At 35.7% G+C, this 15,087-nt stretch overlaps 1 protein-coding gene across 10 annotated transcripts in view; it reads left to right on the top strand.

Moving 5' to 3' along the window:
* Positions 1 to 1,308: 1,308 nt before the first annotated feature.
* Positions 1,309 to 15,087, top strand: part of LOC149925513 (uncharacterized) — a 34,053-nt gene continuing 20,274 nt past the window's right edge. For 7 of the 10 annotated variants that reach the window (XR_016476879.1, XR_016476877.1, XR_016476878.1 and 4 more), the window contains exon 1: positions 1,309 to 1,426. Coding sequence is in view for 1 of the 10 variants with exons in the window: in XM_090160206.1 (XP_090016332.1) it covers positions 6,604 to 6,775 (172 nt within the window). In the remaining 9 variants the exon portion in view is untranslated. Of the gene's footprint in view, positions 1,427 to 6,599; positions 6,776 to 15,087 lie in introns of all 10 variants that reach the window. The other 3 variants (XM_090160208.1, XM_090160207.1, XM_090160206.1) reach the window with 2 other exon arrangements.

Raw genomic sequence — 15,087 nt, 5'->3', positions numbered from 1 at the left:
GAGAATAACAAAAAAAATTACATTTTTTTATTTAGTTTATTTTTTTATTTTTTATAACAGGTAAAACGATGGAGAATTTACGAAACAGAATAGATTTCCACCTAGTTCAAACCGAGGGGGTGATCACTCCGCGTAATCGGTGTACAGAGCCGTACCTTTGACTGTACTAATGGGATTACGCGTAATCTTTGAAGTCCCTGCCTTTGGCAGTGGTAATCTAAGTGTAATCCGGTGTACAGACTTTCTAAGAGTGGTTAGCCCCTCGGTTCAAACACCTGAACGGGCAATTAAAAAAGCGTCTTCCTCCTTTTTCGAAAAATTCACAATATTCCATAACGAACTTGTGGGTATTCATATGAAAAAGAGGAGTTTAACGTTGAATAGACCAATATACACGGGGTTTACCATTTTGGAGTTGTCAAAACTCTGCATTTATGAATTCCATTACGATTATATAATGAAGAAATACAAGAGTAATGCGAGGCTTCTTTTCACGGACATAGTCTCACCTACGATATAAGGACTGATGACGTCTACGTCGATTTTAAGAACGATTCCGAACTTTTTGACTTCCCAGGTTATCCTATCGACCATCCTTCTTACAGTGACGCAAATGAAAAAGTGATAGGAAAAATGAAAGATGAAATGGATGGAACACCAATTCAAGAATTCTGTGGTTTGAGACCAAAAATGTATAGTTTCATTTCGAAGAAGGGGGGAGAAAAAACTCTAAAGGGCATTTGCAAAAAAGTGGTAAAATTCGAAACGCCCAATATCGCGAGAAAACTAACTATTAGCGAAATGAAGCGCATCGTCAGCTTGAAACATGACCTTTATACAATATCTCAAAATAAAATGGCTTTAAACCCTTGCGACAATAAAAAATATATTTTGGGGGATGGTGTTAGAACTTTATCTTACGGCCATTATTGGATTGACCTTTTGAAAAAGCATACCAACATAAACAAAAACGCGTGAATCCCAATCTCGCTCTGATAATATTTCAGTTCCCCTTAAATAAGAGTTTAAGAAATATGTAACTATCTTTGTTTTATTGTTCATAAGCAAGTTTCGTTAATATTCAGTTTATTGTTCTGAACCTAAAAGTTATATGGTGCTTTGACTAACAATGTTTTGAATAACAGATAATAAAGTATATTTCGATAAGTTATTGGATGTTTATTGAATATTTTGAATACATAAATTCGTTGATCATATTGTCATTGACAGTTTTATTTTTCGAAAATCTAGTAACAATATGAAACATTTTTACATCGATTTATCGCGAAATAAACGCAAAACCCTCCACACGTCATACTGCGATTTGCTTGTAGTTGTAACGAATTTAAAGTAATAGTTTTACTGTTTCTTTCGATGAAGTCATTAAAGTAACTGTGCCATCCGGCGCAATAACAGCGGCTTTAGGGTAAGATCCATCTTCTTTTTTGATATCCACCTGAACATGTAGAAGTGTTTGTGACAAATCAACATACGCTTCGGAATTTCCACGTATGCAAAATGTTAATGATGAATTGTTAGTAATGCTGGAAATGGGATTGTATTCGACCCATTCACCGCTGATGATACCAGTTTGAGACAGAGGAACTTGGAAAAGGTCCAATTCAGAATTGACACACCCGCCCGAGTGGGGATGTAAAAGAACCATAACACTTATGAAAATAAATCGAGTGAGAAGGAAACGATGTTTTCTTCTTCTTAGATTTCTTTCAAGTGACTTTGCGAACCACACCACGTTTCCTTTTAAGTCCCAATCCAGTCATTTCCCTCACTCGCTCCCTCGCTGATAACAGTTTCTTTGCCCGCGTTCATTGATCTGTTTCTCAGAGCTGTTGTGATTGGAGTTCCACTAACCACATCTGAAACCACTTTCGTTCCAGTGTCAAGGGCTTTTTTACCCAGAAACACTGCTCCACTCTTAATGAGAGGGATAGCACTCCTAAATGCGGATGCTAGTATGTTACCCAATCCATAACCTTTCTGAACATCTACACCACTATACGCGGGAATGGCTCCATAGCCGGCCTGATTCAAATAATATTTATCGTAATCATTAACGGCGGGGTTGTACTGTTGTCGTCGCGTGATGTTGGTCTCGCGTTGAGCTATACTAAAATGATGCGTTAAACACGTCTACAGCGGATGTTATAGGGTACTCCAATCTCTTCGCGGTTTGAAATGTAAGGTAACGTGTACCTTACCACGCTCGAATCGGACTGGGTTCCCTAAGTCATCCATTATATTAATTTCGATAATTTGGATGTTTGGGCTGGTGACGGGTAAATAGTGTGGTTTAGTGAATATCGAGTCTATAGTTTCACCATCTTTCCCTTTAACACTAATAATTCTTAAACGAGGTACGTTCCTGTCCCCCGGCCACGATCGTACTTTCAACGATATCGGAATACACAAACAAAGAATGTAATGCCACGTCCATATCTACGGTACGTGGGGCTAACGTAGATTCCCTAATTTCCAATTCACCTTCTTGCTTAAAAGAAAACCCCAATATCATCGCTATATTAGGAGGTATTTTACAGTAAAACCCCTTAGTTATATGAACCTCAACTCGTTTCGGATGTTTCTGGCATTTGAACTCGACCCTTTTATTCTCAAATTTAAACATTTCAAGTAAATCTTCGATAGAAGCAACAAACACAAGGAGAACGCAGCTAGCCTTTAAACACTATAACGCAGTGTTGTGTACAAATTTCATGGGACGAACCGGTGCCACCGAAATACATAATGCAGCGGTTCCCAAAAGATGTTCCCCAGGGTTCCGCGGAAAGGTCACAGTAGTTCCGAGAATTCACAACGTGGCCATCTTTGTTTGCGTCAAGATTCTTTTAAGTTAAGTAAAAAAATGAGTTGGGGTTCCGCCAGAATTAGGTGGATAATTTAGGGTTCCATAGCAAAACAAAATTGGGAACCGCTGACATAATGTATGTATTTCGGAGGCACCGGAAGAACCTTTTCTCTGAACGTTGTACGGGAGGGAGGGAAGACAATTTACGAGTTTTCCCCTTCCGACGGCAGAAGGCGCTAAAGCGTCTAACCAACGAAAACTGTACACAAGAAAATGCACGACTTTTGACCGGGTTGTGGTCTCCTTGTGTGGGGTGCTGTGTTTGTGCTCCTAGATGGCATCCTCTTGGGGATGGCTATAGGAATCGGTTCAGTGTAACCAGAATTTAATATACATATGTAACAACTTTAGTGCGGTTGTTGTGTAAAACCCAGAGCCGCCCAAATTTCCGTTCCAGCGGAATAAAATTTAAATAATTTTCAAATAACTTAATTCTGGTTTAATTGAAATTTTTTCGAAAAAGTTCAAATATTTCGTTTATAAATGTAGTTAAATTAGATAGGAAGATATATAGAAAATGAAGATTCAGATTTATTTCAAACGTGGAATCCGCTCAAAGACTGCTTGATAGTCAGTCTATGGCAGCTAGGAGCAACACCCGACACAAGGAGAACACAGCCCGTAAAAAGTCGTCCATTTTTCATTGGTTAGATGCCTTTAGCGCCTGCTGCCGTTGGAAGGGGGAAATTCGGAAATTGTCTTCCCCCATTCCGTAAAACGTTCAACGAAAAGGCTCGTCCAATGAAATTTGTACACGACACTGCGTTAGCGTGTTTAAAGGCTAGCTGTGTTCTCTTTGTGTTTGTGGCACCTAGATAGCAGTTTGAAATGCTTGTATTTACAAATATTTATGCTTTTAAAAGCTAAATTTTCATTTGTGGCGAGAATTGTCTGTTTTTAAGACGGGCCGACGACGTTTGGTAGTCGGTAGAGAGTAAGACATCTAACGTCCTTTAATGTCGACTGACACTTTTATTCCAAAGACGTTTTAACCTGAAAACAACTACTTTATCGTTAACCTAAACCGGTTTATCGTTAAATGTATCCAGGGCCGTGCTTAGAGGTCTCGCGGCCCCAAGCGAAATGCATGGGCGAAACTGAGTGTAGCGCCCCTCCGGTATATACATCCCTATGGTAAAATTTTAGCGGCCCTGGGCGACCGCCCGGCTCGCCACCCCCTAAACACGGCCCTGAATGTATCAAAATTGGACGTGCGATGGTCTGACCGTCTGAGTCAGTTCGTTCGTCGCCTTCAATGGAACAGGTGTTGAGACCGAAGATTAAGGTCGTAGGTGCCCGAGATGGTGTGGTTTGAAAGTCACGCGCAATAATCTCCTTGATTTAAGCGAATGTAGCAAATGAGCCAATGATAGCGCTACTATTAGATAGAAGCATTGAAGCCCCTAGTGTTGCGCATAGTCAGTTAATTATTATCAGAGCGTTGCCAGACCTACGATCATTATCGTACACTGCGATAATTTCGAGCGATATTTCTTAGCGTACAATAACTTCAATGCCGTACCAAGAATGTATTTATTTATACTCAGGGAGAGTTAATATGTCGAGATTATTTTTAGCGTTTCTCTAATTCCACCCGTTTACTCTAAAAACACAACACTCAAAATTTAATGCATCAGCATTCAATGCCTTGCCACTGTGGTGGAATGCTTTACCATTCAAATGTAAATGCTCACGGGGGCGTTCAACTTTGACTGCTAGGTTAACATTCAATATTGAAAGCGACGATTCAATCCTGAATGGGTAAAGCATTCAAAGCCAATAGTCGCACAGTTCATCTTTGATTGCTGAAGTTCCAATTTAAGTGATCCGGCTTTCTAATTTAACTCTTTTGGCAATCATATTTACTTGAAATGGCGTTCAAATGTGCGTGATTTAATAATCAAATTTAAGTCTTTTGACGTTCAAATTTAAGTGTTCCGGTGTTCAAATGTAGATTTTAGAGTTCAAATTTAAGTCTTGGGTCGATCATATTTACCTGAAATGGCGTTCAAATATGCGTGATTTATCATTCAAATGTAGGTCTTTAGGCGCTCAAATTTAAGCGTTCCGGCGTTCAAATATAAGTCTTGGGTTGATCATATACCTGAAATGGCATTCAAATGTGCGGGAGTTATCTTTCAAATTTAAGTGTTCCGGCGTTCAAATGTAGGTTTTAGAGTTCATATTTAAGTCTTGGGTCGATCATATTTACCTGAAATGGCGTTTAAATGTGCCAGTAGAAGGAAAGTAAGGGCGAGGCTCCGATCCTAGGATCGAGGATCGAGGATCCGGGATTTAAGGGGTGAAATGGGGGTAAAATCGTCGAAAAGTCAATGTATTTATGATATTTCTCGCGACGATTTGTTTTCTCATATCAAGATATTATGTTCAGGCTAACTTGTTTATTTATCTCCGCTTATCTCGAGTAAGACTTGAACGTATATCTTATCGCGTTTTATCGTACGGAATAAGTTGAAATGATGTAAAAAGTGATAACCTGAGTGGAGATAGCGCGCGTGCCCGGATTTCCTAGGGGCGCGGATTACCCGGGAGGCGCGGTTAATTTGAATTTAAGAGTGTTTTGACGTCATGGAATATTTGTTGTTAAAGTAGAATGGAAATATTTTTAAACTTCATTTTAATATCGTACGTAATAAGATGAAATGATGTAAAAAGTGATAACCTAATAGATAGCACTCATGCGCGGATTACCCGGGAGGCGCGGTTAATTTGAATTTAAAACATGGAGTGTTTTGATGTCATGGAATATTCGTTGTTAAAGTGACGTAGAATGGAAATATTTTTAAACTTCATTTTATTATGTCGAGTGATTCAATACTTTAAAGAGATAAACTGTTATATAAGACGCGTGTGGCATTGGGTAGTGGGGGTTTTTCCGGGAACTTTCCCGCATACGAGTGCGATTACCGCGTATATTTCCGTATAAGGGCGTTTTCCGTATAGTTTTTTCGCGAATGAGCACGTTTTTCGACACCGGCGCGTTTTCACGTAGTTTTCTGCATTGGGGATCTTGTTTCTTGGTATGTTGATGAAAACTCAGAAAAATTTGAGATATACTGATAAAATATTACTCTGATTGACGGGAATTCTCGTCACTGCTTATCGAATGTATAACACCTTTTAAGCGTTTTACAGTTCATTGAAAAATCTAATTTTTTTTAAATCATCATCTCGTTCGTAATTGCCTTTCTATCTCTTCAATTTTAAAAGTATATCCTAATTAATTTTATATTTTTAACATTAACAAGTCTCCAAATTATACCAACTTTTAACCAATTTTCCCCAATTGTACTAATTTTTAACAGAATTTCCTAAATTATTCTAATTTTTACCATAAGCCAACATAATTTCAAAACTATTGTCTATTTATGAAAATTTAGTTTTGTACGTATTTGGAATCGTTTCATTTTTATCCCTAAAATGGGTGATTTGTAGGAAATTTATATTATTTTTATTGGCTTTACGATATTTCAAGTTAATTTATAAAATTTATAAATGAGTTTAATTAATTTAATAATTAAGTTTCGTTCGTATATTGAATCGGTATTTATTTATAATAATTTTTTTCACCTAGATTATTTTTTTTTATCCCCCACACTCTCGATCCAGCTCCCTACTATACGTGGGTCTTTCTGGTTACCTAACTTTTAACATTGCTGGACGTTTTATATTTATTGTGTTCTGTTACTTATAGTCATATGGATTTCCATTCATTCGAGGAAGTTAGTGAAATAGTGGAAGAGTATAATAGGACGTGGTTAGATATGCAAGAAATAAAAGGGCATTTGGACGAAATGGAAAAGCATTTAAAAAAGTGGGAATTGAAGTTAGAAGAAGCTTGTCAAAGGGAAATTGTACTGAGAAATAAAGGTAAAGATATAAAACCAAATACAATTGGATTGAAAATATTGCAAGATAGTTGGAAGGGAGCAGAGAAGTAAAGGGATAATATTGTATGTCATTGATTGGCTTAAGACCTGTTATATAAAATATAAAATAAAATATGAAATAAAATAAAATATAAAATAAAATGAAATAAAATAAAAAATATAAAAATATTAAAATATAAAAATATTAAAATTACTAATTTTTCAAAACGTATAAAGAGTCCTTCAAAGTACTTTAAAAGGATTTTATTTACGTACTAAATCCATATTTTTTTTCAAACTTAGAAGTTAGTTTGTATGAAATACTTACTAATACCTGAAAAATGGACTTTAGAGTGGATAAGATTTGCTTTATTTAAGTCAAGCAATTACATTTTTAAAAATGAAAAAAGTTAAACAATATATCAAGGTATTACACTCAGGTAAAAAAAATTAGTTGCATTATGTTTTTATATTTCTTTCTTAATTACAGTGATGCTTAAAAGCAAACCTCAAATCTAGAAAACAAAGTTTTTTTTAACAAGGGATAAATTTATTTCAATAGATTACCCTAGGGTGCGGCGCGGAGATAAAAGTTACCGCGGGTGGATCTGAGTGGAGCGCGGTGGGCTCCCATGAAAGTTTTTATTATCTTTGATTATGTCAATGTGTTTATCTCCCTAATAAGAAAATTCTACTTTCAAAAATCTATAAATGTAAACTTTAATCGTGTCCATTATTTAAATCACAATTGAACCGTCATATTACTATAAACCATATAAACGTATAAACCGAACGTTTACGCGTCATAGTGGAAGAGAGCATAGAACTCGAAAGATAAAGTGAAACACGCGAACTAGTTTAAATAGTCTCTCAGTTCGAAACTAAATCTAGAATAATTGGCATCGTGAATCAGTACCATTAGAACTTTTTACCTCTCCGAGGGGACAAAGTCCCCTAGGAGGGGTTATACAACGACCGTGTCTGTCTGTGGGTCTGTGGGTGGGTCTGTGGGTGGGTCTGTGGGTGTGTCTGTGGGTGGGTCTGTCTGTGGGTCTGTGGGTCTGTCAGGCCTGCGAACGCGTTCGCATTTTCGGTGCAAAGTGTAATCACTGCGTACGCAGTTTCTCAAAGGGTTGGCAAAACCACCGTGTGACGGTGAGCGTTAACGGATGCATTTGCGGTTTGGTTTGGATGGTGTTTTTTCGCTCACCGTCGTGACGGTTTGGTGTATTACGTTTTTGTAATGTTTATGCGTAGGTTGTGAGTGTTGAATTTGTTGTGTTTGTGTTCTGATGGTTGTGCATGTTGAGTCTGTTGTGTTTATATGGGCGTTTTCTCTTAAACTTCTTCTTAATGACTTTGGAACGGACCGAGTGCTGAGTGTAATGCTACCTCTCAACGTCCAATGGCAGGGTTTCCACCAGTTGTACACGGTATTCGTCTTAGTATCAATTTGCGATCGCATCGGGCGGGATTTGAACCCGAGACCTCCTGATTGACAGGCGGACGTTCTACCACAGAACCACCGACAATTTAAGCAGCGTGCCTATATTATTCTGTCTGCGTATCTAATTTTTTTTAAATTTAATTTCCATCTGTATGCATTTGGATAGAGCATACCTTCGTTTATCGGAGCGAAGACCGTGTGGTTCAGCTTAAATTTGCTTTAATTACCCTGAAATGATAAGATTACGATTATTCGTTCTACAGCTGAACAGAAAATGACATAGCGAACGAATTTTCCAGATTTCTTTTGAACCTCCATCCGTAAATGCTACAAGAAAAACCTCGTCCTTCACCATAAGAAAGAAAAATGGGGAATAGGATTTAGTTTTGGTTATCGTTTTGTTTATACTGTAATATCAACAATACTAAGATGACTTTTCGATAAAGGATTAGTTTTGCAGAACTTTTTATATTATCGCGTTTTGATCCTTATTACCGTATGGATTTCAACACAATTGAAGAATATAAAAACACAATGCAAATAATTTAATTCTTTTAACTGATAATACTGATTTGAAACCCTTGATGTAATTTTATTTATAAGCTGTGGGTTTTTATGCTATATAATTTCAAATGCAGGTATTGTTTAAAGTACAAATGCATAATTTAATGTATCAGGTTTTGTATTTTTGTGTTTATTGATAATATAAATACCAATAAGATTATGCAACTAAATATTACATTTATGTATTGGTGAGCTTTAAAGGTACTTGGATCTTTTTAACTAAGAACCCTATGTAAATAATGTAACCATATTAATAGTTAATTAATAAATTATAAAAATAATAACGCTTTCTATGCTTTAAGAAATATGTTTACTTTCTTCATATATTAAGCTATTAAAATACCATAATGGGTTCAAGTACATACCATAAATATAATATAGCAATTTAAATTTTAATAACACATGATACCATGAATATATCTAGCTATGAATATCCAACCCTACGATATAGCTCTTCTATCATGTCGATTTGATTTGGGTGGCAACTTTCGAGACCAGTGAAGCGTTTTCAGCCAATCAGGAGACTGAAGGAAATGACGGCATGCTCCTCACTCGGTCGGAGCAGATGTGATTGATCACGTGACTAGATAAGCCCAACCCAAATTTTAGCGGGAAGCTAGAGAGGCTATTGCTATTGTATATTCATAGCTAGATATATTCATGATGATACTTTTAGTATTTTGTTTATTATTTTCCATTGCCGCCGTTAGATGTCACCAAAGCATCTATTTAAATAAATTTATCCCTTGTTAAAAAAACTTTGTTTTCTAGATTTGAGGTTTGCTTTTAAGCATCACTGTAATTAAGAAAGAAATATAAAAACATAATGCAACTAATTTTTTTTACCTGAGTGTAATACCTTGATATATTGTCTAACTTCTTTCATTTTTAAAAATGTAATTGCTTGACTTAAATAAAGCGTGAAAACTATTAGTTTCAAATGATATTTACAAATCTTATCCACTCTAAAGTCCATTTTTCAGGTATTAGTAAGTATTTCATACAAACTAACTTCTAAGTTTGAAAAAAAATATGGATTTAGTACGTAAATAAAATCCTTTTAAAGTACTTTGAAGGACTCTTTATACGTTTTGAACTTGAATAAAATTAAAAACAATAATCTAAGATACCCTTTAAAGTTAAATTCCTTTAGAGTTTATCAGTAAAACCACTTACTTTAAGTATTTTTAAATCCGTTCGGTCTAATAGTAGATTACGCACCTATAATCCATGATGTTTTCATTTAAATTCAAATTATAACGAATTGAAAGTTTGAAGAAAATATTAATTTAGTTTGTAAATGAAATCCTTTTATAGTACTTTGAAGGGCTCTTAATACGTTTTGAACTTCCAAAATAAATTGGAATGGAAATCGGCTCCGGTAACGGTTTGGCAAATTTTAATTCTAATCTCAGGTTACTGTTTTTTACAAGATGCAAGTGATTAAGCTCCGAGGTATCCAAAATCAAAAAGCAGGCTTTAATTTTCAATTTTTGTTTGAAAATAACCAAAACTATGCAGTTTTTTTTAAAGAATCTCACAAATTATACTAACTTTTAACACAATATCCCCAATTATAATAACTTTTAACCAGGGATAAAAATGAAACTATTCAAAATATCTACAAAACTCAATTTTCGTAAATAGACAATAGTTTTAAAATTAAGTTGGCTTATGGTAAAAATTAGAATAATTTAGGAAATTCTGTTAAAAATTAGTACAATTGGGGAAAATTGGTTAAAAGTTGGTATAATTTGGAGACTTGTTAATGTTAAAAATATAAAATTAATTAGGATATACTTTTAAAATTGAAGAGATAGAAAGGCAATTACGAACGAGATGATGATTTAAAAAAAAATTAGATTTTTCAATGAACTGTAAAACGCTTCTATAGATGGCAGCCTTGTCTCAAAAATTTATTTTCCTTAAAAGGTGTTATACATTCGATAAGCAGTGACGATAATTCCCGTCAATCAGAGTAATATTTTATCAGTATATCTCAAATTTTTCTGAGTTTTCATCAACTGTGACGAAATATTAAGTCAACTCATATAAATACTTAAACATATGTAAAACCATATACGACTAGGCCAACTTGTTTCTATTGGGGGTCGAACTCGACGCCAGCCTGGTGGGGCCCGCTGGGCCTATCCTCTAATCCCCATTGTAAACAGGTGTTAGTGGGAAGGATCTCTAAAATAGGGTTTTCCATATTATAATTGTAGTGCAGTATTTTTAGTAGTTCGTCGCGTTCGCGTATTTTCCATAAAACTTTCCAATGTTGAAAGCTACATAGTTTTTGAGTGTATGTTGAACTGAGTGGTGAAATCGGAAAAACCAGTGACGCAGTGTGTGCGCGGGTTATATCCGTTATGGTCAAAGAAGGACAAAAAAGGTTTCGAGAAAACCAAAAGATGTGAAGAAAAAAAGAACGGTCCGAGAGTCGATCCAGACTTGATGCTCAGCTCTCGCTCCCAGGGCGCCGATCAGTAATAAGTGCAGCCGCGTTATATCCAACGACTTATGCCGTACGAAAGTTCGTAACCAGTCGGAGTTCTCGCGAATTAATCAATGTGACTTTAACGGACGTGTACACCGTGACTGCAGCACCACAACATGCCGTGAAACGACTACAAGCCATCGCGACAGATAACTGAAGGTTTAACCGTAGGAGCCACAGTGAGAACGACTAGAAACGACATGAGATAAGTACTTTTACGTAACGCATGCCCAATTGCACGAGAAGCACGGATTCGTCCGCTAAGGTGCAAATAGTCTCATAGGTGCAATTCGGGTTTTCTGGTATGTTGTATACCATCGTAAATATCGTTTCGTACGATTCAGAATTAATTAGATAAGATTTCTGATTGAACTATTAGGTTATCTGTTAACGTTCGAAGTATTAGCGTCAGAGCTCTGATATTAAATTAAGGTTACGTAACCATAGGTTTTAGTAAGGAATGTATAGATTTTAGGCCACTGTTAACCGTCACTTAGATTTCACATTTAAGGCTTACTTTATTTGTACTGTTTTTAATACTGATAATTAAATACCGAATTTGCTATTGACTAAATGAGATCCTTCTTACTAGCTACCTTATAATTAGTCCATTATTAAACTTAAACTTGTCAGTCGGCTTCACTAGGCAGGTCTCTAATAGATTATAGTAGAGAAACTGGGAAGTTAGCTATACAACATACCAAGAAACAAGATCCCCAATGCAGAAAACTACGTGAAAACGCGCCGGTGTCGAAAAACGTGCTCATTCGCGGAAAAACTACGCGGAAAACGCCCTTATACGGAAATATACGCGGTAAACGCACTCGTATGCGGGAAAGTTCCCGGAAAAACCCCCACTACCCAATGCCACACGCGTCTTATATAACAGTTTATCTCTTTAAAGTATTGAATCACTCGACATAATAAAATGAAGTTTAAAAATATTTCCATTCTACGTCACTTTAACAACGAATATTCCATGACATCAAAACACTCCATGTTTTAAATTCAAATTAACCGCGCCTCCCGGGTAATCCGCGCACGCGTGCTATCTCCTAGGTTATCACTTTTTACATCATTTCATCTTATTACGTACGATATTAAAATGAAGTTTAAAAATATTTCCATTCTACTTTAACAACAAATATTCCATGACGTCAAAACACTCTTAAATTCAAATTAACCGCGCCTCCCGGGTAATCCGCGCCCCTAGGAAATCCGGGCACGCGCGCTATCTCCACTCAGGTTATCACTTTTTACATCATTTCAACTTATTCCGTACGATAAAACGCGATAAGATATACGTTCAAGTCTTACTCGAGATAAGCGGAGATAAATAAACAAGTTAGCCTGAACATAATATGTTGATATGAGAAAACAAATCGTCGCGAGAAATATCATAAATACATTGACTTTTCGACGATTTTACCCCCATTTTACCCCTTAAATCCCGGATCCTCGATCCTAGGATCGGAGCCTCGCCCTTACTTTCCTTCTACTTGTGCCTGATTTATCATTCAAATGTAAATCTTTGGGCGTTCAAATTTAGGTATTTAGAAAGGGAACAAGTAAGCTTACAGCATTAATAAGTTCATAGTTTAGAAAATACGTTTTTATTGAAATTTAAACTTTATTCTTTAAAGTAAATTGAAGTGTATTCTAAAGCATGATCAATAAACTTATGGTTATTCTGTAAGTCTATCGACAGTGCTTACTACTGGCGACGAAACATTCGTTGTTACAATTTAAAAACCACTTTCTGGAAATTCTTCTCCATTGTTTTTCTCAAGGAAGTCGGATACTCAAGTTGAAACGTATAGTATCCAGAAAACTAGGATGCGACTGTGCGTCAAATGACACCCCGTCAATTTTAACCTCCAAGGGAGTATTGAATATTTCTCTAATGTTTTAATTTTGGAATACTATTGTCGGTGTATTCACAATTGAACCCTGTATGAAATATAAAAATATAGATTTTATAAAATATAAAACCACATGCTTTAAAAATTATTCTCACTTTAAACGTGAACCATGAAACTATGTGGTAACTCACCACTTCAGTATTTATTGTGCCATTTACGGCAGTTTTCCGAGAGCACATACTATTTAAATTTTGTAGAAACAGAAGAAGGAAATTGCATACTAACCAGGTCTCTTCTTTAATAGTAGATGGCGCGTCAGTCACTGCGTTTGCGCAGATCGTGTTACCGAAGTGGTTAATTATCTTGATTTTTATTTAGTGAAGGCTGAAAAGCTCTTTCTAAAAACGCCAACAATTAATTTCGAGTTACCAGAGTTTGGAGATCAGGTAGCGCAATAAAATGAAACCTAAATTCCCAATTTAAATTTATATCAGCCTTTATCAAGTATATTTCTGTTTAAAATCTGTAGAGTCAATAGTTTTATTTCAACACTAAACGTTTACTAGTGTTTAAAAAATCTCGTTCCAAAAGCCTAACGTAGCCATTGTGTGCCGGAACCCTATATTTTCTTTAAGAACAAATAATTTCATTGCTTAATTCTAAGCCAAGAATAATATAAAATTAGAATAGCAAAACCAATTGATATTTACCAGCTTGTTAAAAGGTCCCCTCGTGGAGTCGCAGTAGCTTGGATTAATAATATTAATCCAAGGTGGTAGCAGAGAGGGTAAAGTCGCTTCGCTATAGAGAGGCGCCTCTCTTTCAAAAATCCGTCGCATGAATTTTTTCGCTAAAATGTCCACTAGTCTTAGACGTTTGAGGGCGCTACTAGCCTGCTATCACCATTCGCCTCGAGCGGCGCGCGATTTAGGTATAGAACGACGCAAAAAGTTTTCTATTTATTGGATAATTTAACATCAATAAATCTATTAATATGTATTTATCGGCGATAAATTGTCCGTCAACTAAGAAAATTAAGTCTCGTTCATTTTTTTTTAAGTTACCAAAGGATAAAGAACGGTGAATACGCTTTTTTATTAGATAAGCTTAGGCCTTGGGTATTAGCCCAGCTGATTATTATTATTTTATTATTATATTCACTTTCAAACTTTTAGTTCTAAACTGTGGCTGCAAAATGTCAACAATTACAAACTATAACATAAAATAAATGAATATTTTTACACAAACCATACACTTTGTTCTCTCTATTTTATTGACGATTGTTTCATGAATGTTAAAACCAGAAATCGACTAACTATTTTTTACAATAATGAATATCAAATTTCAGTTTCCCCTACGCCTATTAAAAGTAGAAAAACATCTACCAGGAGAACTTTCTTCTTAGTATTTATTAATAATTAATTATTCCAATAAGAAAATACGTTGGCTACACACAGGGCCAGAGCTAACGGGACAAAACAAATTCTCCAATTGCACAACTACGCTTGCCCTAATTAATCAAATTATAAAAATGGTAATTTCAATTTTAAGTCAAGACTTTCTAGAAAATTACTTTTGGTTATATTCGTCAAAGAGGAGGCAATAGAGATCATCTGAATTCTCAACAATTTTGGGCAGCATACAGAGCTGCATCAGTCAATAATCTCTTAAAACCTGCAGATTCAAATTGCATCGATGATGTGGATAACTTCATTTTAAACAGATTCCTTTAAGAAATCAGCTCCAGGACCACAAGAGGATTCATCTGATTTTTATAAATATGGAGTCTTACAAGTTCATTGAAAGTCCTAACCTGCTCAAAGAAAATGTCCACTCCTTAGTTATATATTAAGAACCTAATCCATCGCTGCTTTTCAAATCACCAATGTTCTTCTTGCATCAGTCAACTAAGGCAAGACAATCCAATTCTTAATCCAACT

Source organism: Leiobunum rupestre, chromosome 10 (genome assembly GCF_980474605.1).
Source record: "Leiobunum rupestre chromosome 10, qqLeiRupe1.1.hap1, whole genome shotgun sequence".
NCBI classification, from domain to species: domain Eukaryota; kingdom Metazoa; phylum Arthropoda; class Arachnida; order Opiliones; family Sclerosomatidae; genus Leiobunum; species Leiobunum rupestre.
This window is presented reverse-complemented; position numbering and strand designations above follow the sequence as displayed.